At 38.1% G+C, this 12,127-nt stretch overlaps 1 protein-coding gene across 3 annotated transcripts in view; it reads right to left on the reverse strand.

The window, feature by feature from the left end:
* Positions 1–12,127, reverse strand: part of LOC126169153 (cytoplasmic dynein 2 intermediate chain 1) — a 164,823-nt gene that overhangs the window by 11,973 nt on the left and 140,723 nt on the right. For all 3 annotated transcript variants that reach the window (XM_049920620.1, XM_049920618.1, XM_049920619.1), the window contains one exon: positions 7,261–7,384. In XM_049920620.1, coding sequence (XP_049776577.1) covers positions 7,261–7,384 — 124 coding nt within the window. The remainder of the gene's footprint in view (positions 1–7,260; positions 7,385–12,127) is intronic.

Raw genomic sequence — 12,127 nt, forward strand, 5'->3', positions numbered from 1 at the left:
ATAATAGAATGTAGTCAAATTAAAACAAGGCCCCGTGAGTAGACAACATTCCATTAGAACTACTGACAGCCTTGGGAGAGCCAGCCATGACAAAACTCTTCCATCTGGTGAGCAAGATGTATGAGGCAGGCGAAACACCTGCAGACTTCAAGAAGAATGTTATAATTCCGATCCCAAAAAGCAGGTGTTGTGAAAATTAATTACCTATCAGTTTAATAAGTCATGGTTGTTAAATACTGACATGAATGGAAAAACTGGTAGAAGCTGACCTAGGGAAAGATCAGTTTGAATTCTGTAGAGATGTTGGAACATGCTAGGCAATACTGACCCTAAGACTTATCTCAGAAGATAGGTTAAGAATAGGCAAACCTACATTTCTAGCATTTATAGACTTAGAAAAAGCTTTTGACAATGTTGACTGGAATACTCTCTTTCAAATCTGAAGGTGTAAAATACAGGTGCGAACGGCTATTTACAATTTGTACAGAAACTAGATGATAGTTATAAGAGTCGAGGGGCATTTGATAAGGCAGTGAGACAGCCTATTCCCCATGTTATTCAATCTCTATATTGAGCCAGCAGTACAGAAAACAAAAGAAAAATTTCGAGTAGGAATTAAAATTCATGGAGAAGAAATAAAAACTATGAGGTTTGCCAACAACATTGTAATTCTGTCAGAAACAGCAAAGGACCTGGAAGAGCAGCTGAATAGGATGGACAGTGTCTTAAAAGGAGGATTTAAGATGAACATCAACAACAGTGAAACGAGGATAATAGAATGTAGCCAAATTATATCAGGTGTTGCTGAGGGAATTAGATTACGAAATGAGACACTTCAAGTAGTAAATGAGTTTTGTTATTTGAGGAGCAAAATAACTGATGATGGTCAAAGTAGAGAGGATATAAAATGTAGACTGGCTATGGCAAGGAAAGGGTTTCTGAAGAAGAAAACTTGTTCACGTCAACTATAGATTTAAGTGCCAGGAAGTCTTTTCTGAAAGTATTTGTAAGGATTGTAGCGATGTACACAAGTGAAACATGAACGATAGTGAGTGGAGACAAGAAGAGAAAAGAATCTTTCGAAATGTGGTGCTACGGAAGAATATTGAAGATTAGATGGGTAGAACACATAACTAATGAGAAGGTACTGGCACAACTTGACTAGAAGAAGGGATCAGTTGGTAGGACACATTCTGAGGCATCAAGTAATCACCAATTTAGTACTGGAGGAAAGTGTGGAGGATAAAAATCATAGAGGGAGACCAAGAAATGAATACACTAAGCAGATTCAGAAGGATGTAGGTTGCAGTGGTTATTTGGCATTGAAGAGGCTTGCTCAGGATAGAGTAGCACCAACAGCTGCATCAAACCAGTCTCTGGACTGAAGACAACAACAACAACAACAACAACAACAACAACCCCTATTCTCCTAACCAGAAGTCCTGTTCCTCCTGCCATGGAACTTCATTAATTCCCACTATATTGAAGTTCAACCTATCCATTATCTGCCTGATTAAGGGATCTAATATCCCACACTCTGAGTTGGAAAATGCCAGGTTTGTTTCTCCTGATGATGACATCCTCCTGAATAGTCCCTGCATGGAGATCCGAATAGGGAACTATCTCACCTTCAGAATATTTTACCGTAGACTATGCCATAATCATTTAACCATACAGTAGAGCTGTATGCCCTTGGGAAAAATCACGGCTGTAGTTTCCCCTTGCTTTCAGTTGTTCGCAGCACCAGCACAGATAGGCTGTTTTGGTTTATGTTACAAGGACAGATCAGTCGGTCACACAGACTGTTGCCCCTGCAGCTACTGAAAAGGCTCTCCCCCCTCTTCAGGAATCACACACTTGTCTGGCATACAGTACAGCTATACGTACTGCTGAGGCATGCAAATCACCCCACCAATGGCACGATCCTCTGTTTATGGGGCTAGTTTATTAGTCTATTAAATTTATGGTGCATTGATATCCACCATTGGGGGGCTTGAGTCATATCATTTATTGCTCCACAATAGCTTATGTTGATCACCAGAGACAGTAACATGTGTTGTTTCCACAATACATCTGGTTTGTGAAAACTTTAATCAACTGTAGTTGTGTTAGTGATTTAAAACCTGCACCTATGTTTCAGTCTAGCAGTCAGTGGAATTCTGACCAGTTGTCAGTAACCATTCAACAGTTTATTGTAAATTAGTGACACATTTTAGGTAAATAAACCTGCGCCAAGATGAACAGAAGCAGAGCCAAATTTTATTAATAAATTTTAATTTATCCCTTGTAGCATCACAACCGGAATGTGTTGCAAAGACATTCTTCAATTAACATTTGCATTGTGATGGAGGGCAATGTTTCAGATTTAAAATGGGCCAATTAAGATATTACTGCTACAGCAAAAAATGTAATCATTATCTACTGTATCCTCTGGCGACACAGACGCCAACCACACAGCTTTGTACTGCAGACATCTGGAGCTCTAGCTTGCTAATGACACTTCCTCTGGAGTTCAGACAAAAACAATCTGCAGCACCTCTCAAATACACCAGCTGTTTACAACCCAATCTCCAGCACCTGTCACAATAGTGTGGGGTGTCAGCTTCACTGCCAGAGGCTTCTGCAAGTTACCTGCTTTCGCGATATCCTTCCACTGGATCAGTATTTAGGTAGTCACCTGCTCACTCTGAATTCACTTCATATTGCAGACTTCATGCTGACCACACTTAGTGGTCCCTCAATGAGACCACTTTTGATGAGCATACTGTACGCTCTGGGCTCTATGCTCTATGCTGGCCGTGTCTACTGATCTATCACTTGGAGTTCGTTCCTCAAGCACACTCTACTCTCTGTCCTCTCTGCTGGCTGCACCTACCAGCCCACCATTTGAGTCCACAGCAGTTCAGTCTTTGCAAGACTTCATCTCCAAGCTCATTGCCTCACAGTACACTAATACCATGAACATTGTCCACATATGAATATCTGATTACCTGCTGGGACTTTCCAGTGCTTCAGTGAGTAACTATCAGACTTAACCGATTAGCACAGATTCATGTTCCAAGAAATTGGTATTGTGTTTTGTTATTAGACTCAGAAAAATTCCATTGTTATTGGCTATGTGGGTACATCAATGACAGTGTGTTGTTCTCCTCAGTCACAAACACTACATTATCACCACCATTGTGCCCTCAGACTGCCAGCAGTGTTCTTACCCAGTATTTATGAAAACTAACAACTAAATGCATATAGTACCTCGATAGGTACTGCCCTGTGTTACTTTTATCCTTTTCACCATATGAAGTTGGGAATACATGGTAAGCCATTTGAGTTATCATAAGTAGTTCTGAATGTAGCGGAGATAATATCAGACACACTTTAGCAGGTGGCTAAAAGAACATCTTTTGATGTGAACAGTCAAGTAAATAAACTCAAAGGGAATTTTTCCTGAATTATTTCTGAGTAAGAATGCATTCTTTCTCTTCACTAAACTGCCCCTGTGGCCCTTGGTATAGATAATATCCCCCAGAACTATTGAGATTGTTGAGTTAGTCCACCATGACAGAACTACTCTACCTGGTGTGCAAGATATACAATAAAGGTGAAATATCCTCCAACTTTCAAGAACTGTGTAATAATTCCAATTGCAAAGAAGGCAGGTTGCAAAATAATGACACACATCATTTACAGAAGAATGAAAAAACTGGTAGAAGCCAAGCTCAAGAATTATCATTTCAGATTTCAGAGCAATATAGCAATTTGCAACTCAATACTGACTGTATGACTTATCTTAGAAGATAGCTGAGTAAAAGCAAACACACATTTACAGTATTTATAGATACAGAGAGAGTTTTTGACAACATAGACTGTAATACACCCTATGAGTCTGTGTAAGCACCTAGAATAAAATACAGGGATTGAAAGGCTACCTACACCGCCCACAGTGGCCGAGCGGTTCTAGGAACTTCACTCTGGAACCGCGCGACTGCTATGGTCGCAGGTTCGAATCCTGCCTTGGGCATGGATGTGTGTGATGTCCTTAGGTTAGTTACATTTAAGTAGTTCTAAGTTCTAGTGGGCTAATGACCTCAGATGTTCAGTCCCATAGTGTTCAGAGCCATTTTTGAAAGGCTATCTACAATTTGCAAGAAAGCAGACTGCAGTGATACATTTGTAGGATATGAAAGCAAAGCAGTAGTTGAGAAGAAAATGAAAGAGCATTTAAGCCTATTCCAGACATTATTGAATCTCTACTTGGAGCAAGCAGTAAAGGAAACCTACAGAAAATTTAGAAAGGTAATTAAAGTTCAGGGAGAAGAAATTAAAACTTTGAGCTTTTACAATGACAGAGATGGTAAAGAACTTTGAAGAGCAGCTGAATGGAATGGATGGTTTTTTGAAAAAAAGTTAATAAGATGAACATCAACAAATTCAAAACAAGGGTAATGGAATGTAAGTGAATTAAATCAGGTGATGCTGAGGGAATCAGATTAGAAAATAAACACTAAAAGTAGTACATGAATATTGCTATCTGGGCAGCAAAATAACTGATGATGTCTGAACAAGAGAAGACATAAATAAAATGGAGAATGGCAACAGTAAGAAAAGCACAACTGAAAAAGAGGAATCTGTTACCATGCAATATCAATTTAAGTGTTGGGGAGTCTTTTGTGAAAGTATTTTTTTGGAGGGTGACCCTGAATGGAAGTTAAACAATTCAAATATGAAGAGAATAAAAACTTTTGAAATGTGGCGCTGAAAAAGAATGTGGAAGATTAGGTTGGTACAGAAAATAGCTAATGAGGAGGTACTGAATCTAAATTGGGAAAAAATAAGAGGGATTGGTTGGTAGTACTCATAACAAAAGGTCATCACAGAACTGTCCATTTGCTAATGCAGGAAAGCTTTGGGGAGACGAAGGGGGAAGGTGAATTGTAAAGGAAGATCATGATTTGAATACAATAAGCAAGTTCGAATGGATATAGTTTGCAGTAGTTATGCAGAGATGAAGAGGCTTGCACAGAATAGATTAGCATGAAGAACTGCATTAAAATAGCCTTTGGACTGATGATAATAACAACAAAATTATATAATAATTTCCCAATCACACAGGGGACACATTTTACATGCCCTAAATCAAGATCGCTGCTGGATGATGCCCTTGAAAAAATCAGACCATTTTCATTCACCTGGCCTGAGATGGATAAAAAAGTAAAGAAACAGGTTCGTGAATGCACAAAGCACACAAAACACCAACTCAAAATCTGGCTAACACCTACCATCCATTGGAAGAATCCTTGTAGACTTTGTCGGACACTTTTTGAAGTACATATGTTTAATTAAACTGGAAGCCCTTTAAAACTCTTCTTAGGGTAGAAGCAATCCCGTAGTGGTAACACCGGTTCCTGTCAGATCACCGAAGTTAAGCAGTGTTGGCCTTGGCTACCACTTGGATGGATGACCCATTGGGCTCACCAAGTGCTGTTGAACACAATTGGGGTACACCCAGCCCTTGTGAGGCCAACCAAGGAGTGAGTACATTGAGGAGTAGCAGCTCCAGTCATGAAAACTGACAACAGCCTGGAGAGCGGTACACTGACCACATTCTCCTCTGCATCCACATCCAATGATGCCAGATGGTTGAAGGTAAACAATGGTTGGTCGGTAGCTTTGGGCCTTCAAAGGCCTGTTCAGATGAGTTTATGTAGTAAGCATGCAATCCATCACTATAGAAGTGAAACTATGGTCTATGATAACAACTTTAACTTTTGAAGACCTTCTCTATAGTATACTGGTAAACAATGACCCCGGTTTTTGTCTAGGGTGTTTCCAGATTTCTGCACCTGAAATGGCACTACACACCTCATAGTGATGGCCTCCAGCCATCTTCAAATGGCAAAGCATCGAAAATGATATTTTGTTTTAAGCAGCAGGTAACAAGGACCTTGCAAGAGTTCTCAACTGAGATATGGAACACACTATTTTTCACTATGTACTGCACAATGCCAATCAACAGTCAACAGATATCCTCCACAATCACAAGCCATGCACCCAATGCTGTGGCCACGTGATGTCACTATCATAGCTGCTGCAGCATGGGCACACACACCTCACTGAGTACTATCTGACTGAAGGGTATGTGGTCCAACTTCAGCATATGGGAGTCAATAGCCAGGGGCACCATGTGCGCCTCCCAACTGTCATGACATATTAAGGTCATCTTAGAGCAGGTCCTCACCCAATTGTCAGGACCAAAGCAATGATATGACCCACAGCTCTGGTCAAACTACAATGCCACATCTAACAGCAGCACTTCAAAGAGAAGCTTTACAAGCCAAGACATTACCAGAACACTTATGTCTACCCCTCAATAAGTTAATACAAGGGTGGCCAAAGTGCCAGTGATAAGGGGAAGGATTTAGGACCACAGCAGGAAGAGGATTTCAACAAAAAATGAAAACTGTACTGAAGGCAGTCGATACACAAAATGAGGATGCCACACAAGCAATAAATACCCACAGGAACTGGGGGAATGACCATGGTAGTACCACTTGACATGGGTGATTTGGGTCCTCCTCCCGTGCACAAATGTGACCCACAGTCACTTCTCATCACTTGGTCCTTACCTATGCCAAGTCATCATCACTCACTGGGTTGTGCACTGCTACTATCACTGTACTCTGACTTTGGGCAGTTATGGATGGCATTTACACTCTTATGGTTGATGGACTTTGTGTTCTCATTTGGTTATTTGTGGTTTACTCTTTGGACAATCTCAGTGGACTGCTGCTGTGGACTAGACAGTGGACATTATGATGTTGTTCTTCGTAACACTTCTTTGTGTGTGACATTAAATTTTCAGGTTCTTGGCCAGATAATAGACCACATTCAGATCAAGTTTACTAGTAGTTTTTAAGTCACCCATATTTAGATGACAACACCTGAGAGTGAAAGGTCCCCCCCACCATCCCCCCCCCTCTCTCTCTCTCTCTGTGTGTGTGTGTGTGTGTGTGTGTGTGTGTGTGTGTGTGTGTGTGTGTGTGTGTGTGTCTGTGTGGGGTGGGGGCGGGGTGCATGTGCGTGTGCATGTACATGTCCATGCAACAAACTTATACTTTTTTAATAGGTAGGTACTCCCTAACATAAGAGGAGCATGTGGAATTTCACATTGGTGAGAAAATCTAGTGCCTTAACATCAGAATCTGACATTTATGAAGCAAAAAAATAGTAATATACCAGTTGTGACTACAGTTACATACTTACTAGTATTGGAATTTCTCTTCCATTAATATGTCTTGGTGAAAGCCTCATGGATGTTGCTGTTTTTTCACAGCAGACAGAATGAACTGGTGACACATCACTTACATTCAGATCCCAAACTTGTATCCTAATAAACAAAAACAATATAAACAGTGCAGTTATAAATTTAAGGATTGTGTAGTAATATGGAACACTAATCACAGGATATGGCCAACAAAATACTTAAAAAGAGTACAGTAATGAGCTACAGATGTAGTGTTCAAAAAATGTACACCTTTGTACATTCTTCTATTGCAGTAATATGATACCAGAATCAATTGTATTAGAATTAATATTTTATTGTAATGTAATAAGAGAATAAATTCACAGTTCTGAATTCACAATTCTGAAAATAAAAAATAAAAAATTTCATGCCTGGAGGTCTTAGTTACTGTCGAAGAGAATAAATCAGAATAAAACTGAAACAAATGAGCCCTCGGTCACTATTTTTTAATGTTATTAACCAGGTTTCAACACTTCTAAGAGTGCCTAAATTCTGATGAAGGCACTCTTAGAAGTGTTGAAACCTGGATAATAAGATTAAAAAATTGCGACCGAGGCCTCATTTTATTTCAGTTTTAATTTTTAAACGGTCACTGAAAAAAAAAAAAAGTCCAGATGTAACAATAAAGGCATATCTTTAACATAACTGTTCCCAGTGCCTATTGTAAAATAAATTGGCAATTTGCTATTTTTGTTAAAACTGTTATTTTTGTAAACTATGTATGAACTAATTTCGCATGATGTTAACATTATATTGTGACTCAGAAGAGTGAATATGTGCTGCTTAAAAATCTATTGTGTGTGTGATGGAACAATCTTACCTACAGACCTCAAGATTAATGTTGAACTTGAATGATGGTCAGCATAATTAGGATAGGATGGGTAACCTACTAATAATTACAAACACAGAAAACTTTGTAAGATTTTTAAAAATATGTACACAATTGTAATAATCTCACTGGACTTCATTGTGTATATGCTCAAATTGACCAAAGGCACCCATTACAGACACTTCTTATGTGGCCCATCTTGGTCTTTTGCGGAATTTTTTCTAGCAAGGGCTCTGCATGCTTGAGTGAAGATATTAAAGAGATTTTTATAGTGAACCACCCTGATTCCAATGTAACTTTTGTAGCAAATTCATGGGAAAATAGACCTCCATTTTCTTCCTCCAACTTGCTTCACAATTAGCATTTGACAGTTTTATCAGTACAAAATTATTTGAAGACACGATTGATCAAATGAGCTGATAACTGTCTGATAGCTTACGGCCATAGCATTGGAATTGTTTATAACTACCTTCACCTGCCGGTTACAGCACCTGTTACTCAATATTAATTTATGCTTTTGAGGTCTCTGGTAGCTTTTTTGGTGATATTATAATTCCTGGGGAGTGGTTTCATTGAATAATCATGAACACATGCAGTATCTTTCAAAATAATTTCTTATTACACCACGCACATACAACACCCAATTCAGTGTAGGTCAACCTTAAGGCCACAGAAGCCACAGTAATGAGATATGCTGTAAATGAATGTTTCTTTGGTTAGTATGTTTTTATTTCTTATGCTTGTTATTTTAAATTTATTCACCTTGTTTTCCTCTACTAACTTTACCTTGTCAATTTTTTTCTTCTTACTTTCTCAAAATGGTAGCACACTATATTAAATTTAGTCCATTTTATCACATGTAGTTTGTAATGATTTTATAATGGTTTATTATTAATGCAGTTTCCAACAGCTGCTTAACTTTTGTTAATGAATAACTTACTTGTTCCAGATCCTTGACAGTTAGCCTACACAATGCAATCCACACAATACAATGAATGAATGAATGCACAGACGCATTGTACAGACCATGAGTTGAAGCAAGCTATTCATACTTTTATAATATTGAAGAGGTATATAAAAAGTGTTAAAGAGTGATAACAAAACACATCTACAACAGATAAGTAAGCAAGCTCACAAACAGTCACAAAATGTATGGGTAGCAATAGTGGTTATGGAAAAGTAAGATATATTCTACACATACATCAAATCAATGACAAGGTATAGCATGCCAGTTCAACTAGAATTAACACAGCAATTAAAAAAATGTAAATTTCACTGTGTGAAATACTTCCAAACCACTACTCTTCCTTGCTCCTTACCCTCTATCTGAAATTGCCTCTGAGGTGAGCTCAACATGATATTTACAGACTTTAGAAGTGAAAAAATTCAAGCAATTATGAGCAAGAAGTGGCTTCAGAGAAAAGTGTGTAAATATGGCAACAACTTGTCACTAAACCATTTTCTTCCCCCATTCATTTTAGAAAGCCAGTCAACAATGAAACACTTTTCATTGTTGCTGACAAAGAAAAGAACCTGAATTCTGTGCTGCCAAGGATGTAATGAACACAGGTACCTGATATATTTGTGACAAATTAAAAAGTTTAGTTATAGCTGTTATGAGGACTGTAACAAGAGACCTTGTGTCAAAATGGATTGAGGAAAAGGAATTTCTAAGAATGGACAGTGTTGTCATTTACTGAGATTGTTGCATTAAGGATGTAAATAACTGCGTATTTACCTGATTATTACCAGACAGTAGTGTATTTTAAAGAAAATTTTTCCAAACCACTTGTACACAATATCATGTTATTTTGTTTAAACTTTATTAAGCCTAGAACATGTATGCATAAAAATATAATACTGATATAAGCTATATTTTGTTTGCAGATGACATGATCAAAAAAGTTTTAAGTAGATCAGCAAGTAGCTTCTGCATGTCATACTGCAAAGATGAAGCTATGAAAGGGCACAAAAGTTCTAAATGTGCAATCATTTATTAGTATAATACCAACTAAGCAAATGCAAACTCCATTTTTGTGGATCTATGTGAGGCTTTGGAAGGAGTAAACATACCATCTGAAAAACTGGCAAATATTGCATTCAAACGACTTTTAGAAAAATACACGAAAGATGATACCCCAGACCCAACTACTTCACACAAAAATAACTTGACATCAGGCAGGTAGGTTAGAAAATTTAAAAAGAAAAATGGGTAGGTTAAAGTTAGATATAGTGGGAGTTATTGAAATTGTCAGAGGAGGAACAGAACTTCTGGTCATGTGAATACACAGTTATAAATACAAAACCAAACAGGGATAATGCAGGAGTAGGTTTAATAATGAATTTAAAAAATAGGCACATGCATAAGTTACTATGAACAGCACAGTGAACGCATTATTCTAGCCAAGAGAAACGCGAAGCCCACACCCACCAAGGTAGTACAAGTTTATATGCCACAGATGATGAAGAGACTGAAGAGCCATATGATGAGATAAAAGGAATTATTCAAATAGTTATGGGAGACGAAACTTTTATTATCATTGGGGACTGGAATTTGATAGTAGGAAAAGGAAGAGAAGGAAAAATAGTAGGTGAATATGGACTGGTGGAAAGGAATGAAAGAGGAAGCTGCCTGGTAGAATTCTGCACAGAGTATAATTTAATCACAGCTAATACTTGGTTTAAGAATCATGAGAGAAGTTTTTATACATGGAACAGACCTGAAGACACCTAAAGGTTTCAGATTGATTACATGATGATAAGAGAGAGATTTTAGAATCAGATTTTAAATTATAAGACATTTCCAGGGGCAGATGTGGACTCTGACCACAATTTATTGGTTATGAACTGTAGATTAAAACTGAATATATGGCAAAAAGATAGGAATTTAAGGAAATGGGACGTGCATAAACTGAAAGAACTAGAGGTTGCAGAGAGTATCAGAGGGAGTATTAAGGAACAGTTGACAAGAACAGGGGAAAGGAATGCAGTAGAAGGAAATTGGGTACCGTATTTACTCGAATCTAAGCCGCACTCGAATCTAAGCCGCACCTGAAAAATGAGACTCGAAATAAAGGAAAAAAAAATTTCCCGAATCTAAGCCGCACCTGAAATTTGAGACTCGAAATTCAAGGGGAGAGACAAGTTTTAGGCCGCATCTCCAAATCGAAACAAAGTTGGTCCATTGTAATATGGTAGACAATTTAGGTCGAATGAATGACGATACAGCTACAGTAGTTTGGTTCGAGTTGTAAGCTTAGCAGTTAAGCTTTACCACGTAGCCATTGCTATGCGTCAGGTGCTCCATCCGTATTTATACGGATACCCTTCCTTTTCACGTGCTTCATCTGGTTTGAATCGATTGCTTATTTTGCTTTGATCTGATAAATGCCGTTTTCTTTGTTATAGGTGTTTGCGTCACTCTTAAGCTGAAAATGCATTACTGCACTGTGTCATGCATTGTTTGTCGCATTCTGATAGTGCGTGTTTACGGCCAGTCGCGGCTCGCGGCATGGCTTGCTTTTGTGCGCGCTACCGCCGCGTAAAATTAAAAAAAAAAAGAGAGAGAGAGGAATCGTCTCATTAGCGAAACAATGGCAAGAGACTGCTATTTGTTGTTACTTACACTGCTGCTTTCTTTGATAATGATCAACAAGAATCAAATAATAAACTGCGTATGATAGAACATGTTCTGAACGAGAGTTTGTGAAAATTTTTCTCCGTTTGAAAATCTTTGTGGCCGGTTCTTTATTACATCAAATTCTGCACAGAAATTACAGTCATCTTAGATTTAAAAATCTAGTCACTTGCCGTGCTTCATTTCTGACTGTATCACTATTAGACATAAGAATAATACGAATATAAACATGACATGATATGTATATTCTTCCACGTTTGCTGTTGTCTCACTCTATAGTTTCATAGTTTATTAGGCAGACAGGATTTAAATGAGATAGCAGCAAACACGAAAGAATACATGGCAAAATGTTTATATTCGT

This window comes from Schistocerca cancellata, chromosome 1 (genome assembly GCF_023864275.1).
Source record: "Schistocerca cancellata isolate TAMUIC-IGC-003103 chromosome 1, iqSchCanc2.1, whole genome shotgun sequence".
Lineage (NCBI taxonomy): Eukaryota > Metazoa > Arthropoda > Insecta > Orthoptera > Acrididae > Schistocerca > Schistocerca cancellata.